This window comes from Limulus polyphemus, unplaced genomic scaffold (assembly GCF_000517525.1).
Source record: "Limulus polyphemus unplaced genomic scaffold, Limulus_polyphemus-2.1.2 Scaffold1250, whole genome shotgun sequence".
Taxonomy (NCBI): Eukaryota; Metazoa; Arthropoda; class Merostomata; order Xiphosura; family Limulidae; genus Limulus; species Limulus polyphemus.
Window position 1 is genome coordinate 129,916 of NW_013666860.1, and position 10,648 is coordinate 140,563.

General features: G+C 30.4%; 1 protein-coding gene across 1 annotated transcript in view; it reads left to right on the forward strand.

Annotated features, from left to right (window-relative positions):
* Positions 1-10,642, forward strand: part of LOC106462784 (5'-AMP-activated protein kinase subunit gamma-1-like) — a 25,295-nt gene extending 14,653 nt beyond the window's left edge. The window contains exons 8-15 of the mRNA XM_022390121.1: positions 1,379-1,430; positions 1,772-1,898; positions 2,853-2,933; positions 3,274-3,396; positions 7,173-7,244; positions 8,604-8,678; positions 9,344-9,437; positions 10,425-10,642. Coding sequence (XP_022245829.1) covers positions 1,379-1,430; positions 1,772-1,898; positions 2,853-2,933; positions 3,274-3,396; positions 7,173-7,244; positions 8,604-8,678; positions 9,344-9,437; positions 10,425-10,510 — 710 coding nt within the window. The 3' untranslated portion in view covers positions 10,511-10,642. The remainder of the gene's footprint in view (positions 1-1,378; positions 1,431-1,771; positions 1,899-2,852; positions 2,934-3,273; positions 3,397-7,172; positions 7,245-8,603; positions 8,679-9,343; positions 9,438-10,424) is intronic.
* The last annotated feature ends 6 nt before the right edge of the window (positions 10,643-10,648 follow it).

Below are 10,648 nucleotides of genomic sequence, written 5' to 3' on the forward strand. Positions count from 1 at the left end.
AGTGGCAGGAAAAAATGGTATCCAGAAGTTGCCCTGCCCGAGCTAATCTCCTGACATGAGCCCCATCGAAAATTTCTGGGCCATACTCGACCAGCAAGTCAACAAACAACCAAAAAAACCAACTTCGAAGAGCGATCTACTCCAAGTTTTGAAGCAAGAGTGGGCAAAAATCCCACAATCTAAAATTGACAAGATGATTCTCACGATGTCCCAAAGGATCAACAAACTCCACGAAGCGAAAGGAAGATCTACTAGATATTAATTAAATTATAAATATATCAATTCATGTGAATATGACTGAAAAATTTCATTTTTTCTGAAAAGGTGGTGTCTATTTACTTGTGACCATGCTCTGTAGTTGTCTTGTTTCATCCATTTCTCTCATGGACATGTAGAACATCTGTTATTACAAGTACTGTGTATATAATAAAAAAAAAAAAATCCTAGTTTTACCGTTTGGATATAGTATATCATTTAACATTTCTAGTACATCTACTTGCATACTTCAATATCAAATTTAAGTAAGCTTATCCTGAGCTCCATAAACATACTACACTTTTTTTTATTTCCTGTATTTTTACTAAACCTAAAATCTTCACAAACTTTTTTCAGTTCAGTAATCATCAAGAAATTCCAAAGTTTGTGTATTCATGATCTATGCACAGATATATTTTCATGGCACCTTAGAAGTCCTAGGTTGTGAAAAAACAATAAATTAAAAATAGGAATTACATTTAAGTAATTGAATAGAGTTGTTTAAACATAATAATACGAATAATTAAATCGTGGCAGAATGCTAAAAGTTCTTCAAATACCTATAGAATGATAGGTTTCTTTTTTGTGAGTGTAAAACACTTAAATAAACCATTTCGATACATTTAAGTAATTGGATTTTTTTCAACCTTATTTATTCTAATTTTGTAATAAACTACAAAATCCTCAGTGTTTGCTTGGCTGGGTCAACCATAGAAACTGTTAACATTAACTGAAAACATCAAAGCATAATCCCTCTACATATTTGCCATTAAGAAAGTGGATGGAACTGAACCAAACATTTAGATTCAATATTTATTGAAACAACCTTCACAACAAAAATTGGTCAATATCTCAAGGAATTTGTGATATAGCTGAACTAGATAACTATATGTTAGATATGCCAGTTTTATTAGTCAGGAGCTCCTTAGTTTTTTCTAATGCAGTGTTTACATTACATTAATATAATTACATTGTTACTGAAAGAAAATGTTAAATGCCTATTATTGTTAAATATCAGATTTGAAACCTACATTAATTAAACATTTTCCCTTCCATAATGGTTTTGGTGTCTAATGATATGACTGGTTTAACTTAGCTAAAGAATTTGTGTATTTTTTTTCAGATGTTCTTAAGGAAAAAACAAAACCTCTTGTTAGTATTGAACCGGATGCAGGGTAAGTATAGTTAATTTACAACACTCTCTATGATGTATTAAAAATGTGTTTTCTCATCCAGTCGGTGCATATGGGTGTTTAACTTGTTATTCAAAGACTGTAGAATTAGGTATTACACCTTGCTTAGATGTATGGCTATTTTACTTTTTTCAGTAATGCTTATCAGCTAAGTTATCCATCTTTGGGAAAACGAGAATATTTGAAATGAAAGATCCTCCTTACATTTATAGGTGCCTTTAGAAAAATCATCACTGCTCTAAATAATTAATTGTGTTAGTCTGGCTCTTTTTGTGAAACTTGCATTTATTTGTTTTACAAGATAATCCTGTTTAAACCCTCAGTTTATATGAAGCTATTAAGAAGCTGATTCATGGCAAGGTTCATCGGTTGCCGGTAATTGACCCTCAGACTGGGAATGTACTGTACATCTTGACCCACAAGAGAATTCTCAGATTCCTCTTTCTTTATGTAAGTATTCACAATGTACACGTCCTTAAGTTGCTGAGAAGTCATAAAACAATGAAAATTGCTTGTTTTATATACTTTTGCACACACAAATGCACAAATTGATCTTTAAATAGTTAAATCTTAAAGTTTTCATCTCGGTCAGTGCAACTATCAATGGTGCCATTAGAAAGCACATATTGACAGTAAATACAGTTAGTACTTTTTTAATAAAACCTCTTGGACATAGTTTTATCAAATTGCTTAACTATGTGCTCATTTGATGCTTTTACATATCTTCTTGCATTTCTTTATTATTTTTTAAACTTTATTCTACAAAACTGAAATAGTTAGTACATCATAGATGTTTTTAAAATCTTGCATTCTCTTACAGATATATATTTAAATACACATTTTTTAGATAAAATTATGTTGAGATAGTGGAAGAAATATCTGCAAAATATTTGAAGTATTTGTTTAAGTTCCTCAAGAACATACAGTTGAACATCAGTATGCCAAACTACCAGGAATTTGGGGAATTTTTTCAAGATATCGGATAATCCATAATAAATTTAGTACTTGGCACAATAAATGTTAAGGGAAATAACACTTAATTCTGACTTCGACACAAGCTATTTATTATGGATATTTTAAGTGTGACATAATGTTTTTGACTGTATTGAAGTTTGTCTATATAGTAAGTTATTTATTATTAAGGTTACTGTTAAAATGTTATTAAAGTATCTTGCATACTTTATGCAGAACCTTTAAATTGTTTTTAAAATGCTGTGAAAAAACCAATTAGTGACAACTTGTGAGAAACGAATAGTCTAAATTTGATTAATTGATAGCAACAACAAGTTGTTGTTGTTGAACTTAAATTATTGCATTACATTATAAATAGAAGTAAACATGAGTAAATGCTTTTATCTAACTCTTCAATTTTGTTATGAAAACAATTTCATTTTTTGATTTAAGTTTTCAGAGCTTCCCAGACCAAGTTATCTTAACCAGACTCTACAGGACCTCCAACTGGGAACCTTCTATAACATAGCAACTGTAAGTTTTACCTTATGTTTGAAAATATCTTCAATTTCTAACAGCAAAGTTTAACGGCTAGAAAAAATATTTTATATATATATATATAATTAATTTTTTTTTTTTTTCATTCATTTACAGAGTGAATATCTTTTGATCCATTTCTGTACATTTACATATACATCTCTTCAAATATTTACTAATTTTAAATGAATTGTTACAAAAGTTTGTACATTCTACTTGAGCTGTTATTCAGTAAAATTTAAGTTTAACACTACTTTGAATGCAAAAATGGAGGTTATTAAGCACTACGTTTCTCCTAATTTAATATGGTTGTTTAAAAAAAAAACTTTTCTTTTAGGCAAAAGAAGACACTCCTGTCATTACAGCTCTCAACCTGTTTGTAGAAAGAAGAGTTTCGGCATTACCACTGGTGAATGAACACGGAAAAGTGGTTGATATTTATGCCAAATTTGATGTTATTGTAAGGGCATTTTTTTTTTTTTAAGTCAATCGAGATCAACATTTCTTCTGTTTTTTCTTTCTTTCTTTTTCTGAATTGTAATAATGATATTTTCACTATTGTTTTTGTAGTTTAGTATTTACTGAAGTATAATTACCTATGCAAATTAATAAAAAAAAACCCTTAACTACAAAGAAACAAGATGACAGATAGTCTATCTGGGTGTATTTAATAATTTATTTGTAAAAAATATTTTTGTAAGTGTTGTCAAGTCATTTAAAATTATTCATTTAGGGGTAACTTGTACACTAACTGGTCATTTTATTAGAACCTCACTAAATATTGGGTTGGAGCACCTATTGCCATATTAATTACCTAGACTTGACCCCACACAATACCAGAAAGTGTCTTGTGTGATTGTAGCTTATTCTCCAGGAATTAGTTTTCAATTGGTTCAGAAAGATTAATGACATACAAGGTAAATGAGGTAAACATTGTGCTCTTTAAACTAGTTTCAGACTAGTGGGTTGTTGCATTATTGGATTTGAAGAATCCCCTTACGTAGGATGAAAATTCAGTATAATGGGATGGTTATGATATATATTTCAGGCATACTTGGCATTTTAAATAACGCATCTTTTGCCATAAGGACATTCCCATATTATTAACATTTCTGTGCTTATCATGATGTTTTTGCGAGTTACATTCAAAATTTAATTAAACTACTTTGTTATCATGGCATAAAAAAAAACGTGGCTAATAATCCAAATTTTAATATTATACAAGTTTTAAGTTCTTAATTTTATATAGCAATATTAAAAAAAAAAATCCCGAATTTCCACTAGTACGAGAATTGACATTTTTCTCACTAGATATCCCTCTTTAACTTATTTACCACCTCTCCAAGAAATACAAAACTTAATGTAAATTACTCATTATAATGTTGTTATTGTTCAGGCAAAGCATAATTTTTATAGCCTTTAATCTTATTTAGTTGCAGAGCCATAAAATAGAAAATCAGACCCCTCTTGCCATGCCCACATGTCACATCTTCCCTTTAAGAAATTGCCAATAGTTCTCTGGCATTTAATACTATATTATTTATAACCAATAGAAATCCAAGGTTTTAATCTATCAAATGACATTTCATTTTATGTTTTCTGTACAGAGAATTGCTTCCAGTTCAAACTATTTCCATGGGAAATACTTCAACAAGCTTAGCTGAATTTTTAATGGCTGTTGTTGCAGAGTTAGAAAGGCAGGAAAATTGGGATTAGTTATAGGACATTGTCTGCTTTTTGTATGTGATTTACTGTGTTCCTAGATGCATTATTTAATTAAAAAGTGCAGTACTAACATTAATATTAGAAAAAAAAGACTGGAAAGTATTTTGTTTCTTGTTTTTAATGTGTAACTAAAATGTAAAGTTTAAACTTTTTTAGGTTAGTTTAAAAAATTTTTCACAAGGTATGATCGCAGGCACTTCATGAGTAGCTCGTGTGTTATGTAATTTGATAGATTAATGTGAGCTGCACGTTTGCTAAGTAATTTACAAACTTTTTTTTTATGGGAATATCAGTCATACCACCTTAAAAATAAGGTGGTCCAATAAGACAAAATTTAAGTATAAATGGATAAATACTGATAAGAGTTTAAAATTATCTAGGATAAACAAATGTAGTATAATGTTACAATTTCAGGTCATTCTAGAAATAAAAAGTGGGGTAATTTAATTTTTTTTTCTTGTTGTTGGTAATGAGGTTAATCAAATTAACCAACTTCATTTAGATTTAGGTGGAGAAAATATCAAAAAATATTTTTAAAAATTCTGAAATGTATATAGGAGGTTTTAGAGATGAAACATGTTTTAACATGAAAATCACTTTGTACTTGGAGGAGTTAACACTTTAACTTCATATATTCACGAAGAAAGTTTTAGTAAAAATACTTCATTAAAAATGTAACTTTTGTGTGTGTGTGTGTGTGTGTGTGTGTGTGTGTGTCTCTACAAATGACTTAATCATTACTGAAAGCTTGTTGCACTTTTCATGCTTGCTCAGTGGTTTGGTGGTCAGTTTTTCCTGGTTAGGGACATTTCCTCTTGATAGTCACTGTTGATATATTTTAAACAGCTGGTCAAAAAAAACTATTTGATAACAACACTCGTGCTGAAATGGTACCAAGTTTATCCTTGTGAAAGTTTAAACAAAAAAATTCCTATCTCCACTAACTGACCAGTCTAGTTGGAGCATATAAATAGTGTTATGTGTGTGTGTGTGCATGCAGGGAAAGGTCCCACTAAAGTAGTCTGTTAGTGTATTATACATGCCTTTAACAAAACAATCTTCAGTACAAGAAAGAGGTAAAGTCAAATTTTAATAACAGTATATAATTGAAATTGATTCTCTAATGTGGTATATCATAGTATCAAGCTGATTTGAAAACATGGACTTGTACACTCGATAAGAATGAACTTATAAATTTTTAGTGTTTATTGCAAGTTGGATCATGTACAACAACCTTCAGAGAAATTGGTTTTTATTTGGTGGTTCTGTGATTATTGGTTTTCATTGACATAGGATATTTCTCAATAGATTAAGTTGCCGGTTACTCGTTTGTTTTTGTGATAACAAATTTGATGCAAGAATAGAAATAAGGAAACAATAAATACTTAACAAAGGTTTCAAACAATTATTCCATAAGCCAAAAATGTTTAGATAAAGTGTACCATAAAAGTAGGTATAGTTAAATTGTAGAATATCACTGTTCAAGCATGTGGAGAAAACAGAACTACAATAACCGTGTTCTTTTAAAAACTCGTTGTTCCTAAATGAGTATCAATTGTTTTTATTTACACGTTATTCTTTAAACTGCAACTTTTTCAGGTAAATATTGCACCCTTTCAAAGTCACCTGTTTTAACCACTCGTACCACTATACAGTAGTGTTGTCTTTCAGTCAGTCAGTAGACACTAAAATGTTACATAAGGGATGCTTAATGTTGCAATTTGTACTGTTGTGACATCAATAAAACGTGAGTATATCGTGAATCACAAGAAGAATTATGCACTGTGTAGGCTACAACACAGCATGAAAATATGAACTCTAAAAGTAAGAATTAAAAATACTTGTTACTCTTAATTTTGTTTATATTTACTCTTGAAAGGATCTTGCACAAATACATCTAGTATTTAACACATTTGCTGCCATGTGCTCCACCAGTGGATCACAATATGACTTTGTTATGGACCTCGTGACACATTGGTGGGTCACTGACAGTTGTGTTTCAAAGCCAAATTTCTCTTGTGGCATAAGAGTCTGGGACAATGTGACTGCTCCTCGGCACCTCTTTTTATACTTAATTTATTATGAAGCAGTGAACATGTTAAGAACAGTATATATATATATATATATTAACTATAAATTAACTATGTTGGTAATATTAACTTAAACAATAGATGGTCAGAATAGCCACTGACCAAGATAAGTGATTTTATTGTCATAAAAGATACTGTAACCAACATGATTTTACTGGTGAGATGAGTAATGGTGCCAACTAAGTGTTCATTTTTTAAAGTTGTTTTAAAGACTACCTTATGATTGTTCATACTGCTAAAAAATCAATCATTGTAGTTTCATTGATTAGACCAGATAGATAAATCAATTGTCCAATAGAATGATCACTACAACTATCTTCTTTGTGTAAAAAGTGGTGTGAATGTTAACACCAACTAAATGATAGTTTTCAGTTTTAAAATACAACCATAAAATGTTTTATGAGTCCATCATTGTTTCCAGAATCTCGCAGCTGAAAAGACCTACAACAATCTTGATGTAACTGTGAAGAAGGCACTAGAACATAGACACCAAGTAAGTAACTTTGAAGCTAGTTTCCCTACAAGTGTAATCTCAGGACGTATAAAATCTTGTATAAATAATATTTGTTAAATTTCAGTGATTTAGAAATCTGGAAACTTCATTCTTAAGTTGTACTTTGAAATTGATTGCTTCTGATTATTTTGCTGTCTTAAGTCTATTTTGTTTATTTATATTGTAATTGTATTACTTAAGCTCTGTATCTGTTTAATGTAAAATTAATGTGATTAGGAGATAGCTTCTCTGAAAGCACATGGTTGTTTCATGACTCCGTAAAATCCCTAGAATTTACTCTTTATTCAATACAATCACACATGTTTGAGTATTTGAGAGAACCTGTTTCTTTTTAAGGGGAAAAGAATGAATTAGTTTTGATATAGTTCTGGACTTTAATTTTCCTTTATAGTATAAAGATTTTTTTTTTTTTATACAGTTTAAAAGAAATATTTGGAGTACAAAATTATATTGTTCCAATTTTTTTTACATGTTTGGCATTATGAAAAAATACTAAAGACTTTTATAACAAAGTAGATACCTTCTTGGTCTCATTTCCCCAAAATGGGACAGAAGTCTACTTGGACGGATAACCTGTTTTAACTACTATACAGTAGTGTGTTGTATGTCAGTCAGTCAGTAGACACTGAAATTACTTCACATAAGGGATGCTTGATGTTGCAATTTGTACTGTTGTGATGTCGATAAAATGTGAGCTTGCCGCAAATCACAAGAATTATGCACTCTATAGGCTTCAACACAGTATGACATATAAACTTCAAAAGTAAGAAGAAACAGAACACTTTTGGTGACCCTATGGAAGTACGTCTTGTATATTCCTATATGTTATGAAATGGTGAACATTGTAATGGAAATTAACTCCACAAACATTTCTGATAAAGTTTTCAAATATTTGGTTCCATAGATGTTTTAAGTGTTACAAAAAGATTCTCAAACATTACAAGTTTATCGGTTCATATATATATTTATGCATCAGAGCTTGTGGTTTATGACTTTTTTTCATAGAATCTGTAACAACATGTAGAATACATATCAAATGTAACAAATACCATGAATATTACAATTAAACTTGCCAGTTATTACTGAGGTCTGTGAATTTTAAATAGAAAATTTGTGATTCCACTAAACAAAAGAACTCGGTATTATGCAATATGTGAATTCCATATAAAAAAAAAACAAGCCTGTAAGTTGGGGATTAGTAACAGATGATAAAAGGACTATTATGATTTTGAAGAATGTTGGTAAAAAAAACTTTTTTTAATAATTGTAAACTTTGAAGGTTTCTTGGTACAATCAGTTATTTCAAGGCTTATCTTCTTTCTTTTTAATTTTATTTAGTGGTTTGAAGGTGTAGTCAAATGTAAAGCTCATGATACACTGGGTGCAGTGTTGGAGATTCTTGTCAAAGCCGAGGTGAGAAACATTTAAATTTTAATAACGTTTATCATATTGAATTAAATCCTATAACACTATTAAATGTTTGATGTTAAGTCACTTTTCCAGATTACTTATACCCTAAATTGTATGTAGATCCATGATTCTGTTGGTTACAGAGACCCTAATAACATAGAACATAGGTGTTCTTCCCAATTCTGAGGGGTAATGTCTTTGGTTCTGCATTTCTCGCTGCATGTACTGACTTTATTTCTGTGTAGCTGATCATCATTCATATCTAGTAATACATTTCAACTGCTTTTGTCATTTTGTTTTGGCTGATAAGGTCCAAATTTCCACCCTGTAGAGATGTATTGACTGTACATAACATTTTAAGCTACTAACATATGATTTAAAAAAAAATTAAACAAGTATTCCATCAATATAATAATGCAAAAATACCACTTATTACTACAAGGGATTCTTGTGTATTTCACCTAGAAAATTAGTGATTTCACCCAGTTTCTTGTTTGGCTCTCTACTCTTTGTTTTCACCATGGAAAACATAAAAGGGGGGGGGGGTTAATGATGCATTATGTAGACCCATAAAATGACTAAATAGGCTGCTTGAGCTGTATCCACTGTTTTATTAAATAGTTTTTACATTTTACCAAGTTTCATGCGACATTAATTTTTATCGTCAGGTTCATCGCCTGGTTATGGTAGATGATAACGACCATGTTGTTGGAGTTGTCTCTCTCTCTGATATTCTCAGGTTTCTAGTGATAAGGCCAACAGGTGAGTTTTGTTTGTATGTTTTAGATTTTTTTAAATGATTACACCAACCTCTGGAAAAATTTTATGTTTTTCATAAGAGTAATTCTCTTGATGGAGACAGTATGCTCATACATAATTTTCTGTTGATAAATGTGAATGTGCTGCCTTAATGAACTAAGAAAAAGGATGACTTAACTTGCCGTTTATTTTGGTGGTGTTGGGTCACGTGGGTTACTTTTTACTCACTTTTTTATGAGTGAAATTAACTTTGAACAAGCTTGGTTGCTTTTTTACAGTATTTCATTTTCAAGCTGTTGTAGAAATTTTATCAAAAATACATCACACCTACTTATGTTTTGGAAAATTTTTGAGGTTTACACAGGTAGGTGGGATTTGAATCTTTGACCATATCTTTTCCTAAATTAAAACTTCAATCTATCAAAGAACTGAATGCATTATTAAGAGCCTTTTTATTAGTTATTTTATTTTACTTTGAAAGTATTTGTAGAGTGGTGGAATTCCCATCTAGATATTTGTCATGAATCTGTTTTGTTTAATTGCTCTTTATCTGACAGCATGAGGAAGTACTGTTTAATCAATCTATATATATAAATGTACCATCATCTATCTGGTTACACAAACCAGTAGAAAGGTGAATCTTAAACATACAAAATTGTACATGTTTAACTTAACCTTTTTTTTTTATCTCTCCCTCTATAATAAGATACTTTTATTGTTTGACTCGTTAGATATAAAAAAATTACACCTGTTGAAAATGTTGTAGATCTGAAAATGTTGTAGTAAAACATTTTAAATCTTCCTTTGACACTTCTTGTAGATATTACATTGATTTACTTTTTACTGCCTTTTAGCTGTCAGTTGTGCCATCTGTTTTTTTACATCAACATAAGTGTGGGCAGTGAAATTACCTTTCTTACGTAATCCATTTATAAAATCGTATGTAATATTGCACCATATTGTTTAAATCACTAAGCAGAATGTTTACAGGTGACGAAAACCCTTCCAGAATAGAAGAGGATCCACGTGGAGAAGTTAGTGTCTCTGAAGAACAGAGTCAAGATGAAGGAGAATGAATCATCTTGCTTTGAGAAAGCTGACAAGTAGAGTAGATATATCTAATCTTAGTGGAGTACATGAAGTTAAATTACCACTAGGGTTTTGTCGTAACCCAAAAATTCACAAATAGGAGTGATTTTTTTTTTTTTTTTTTT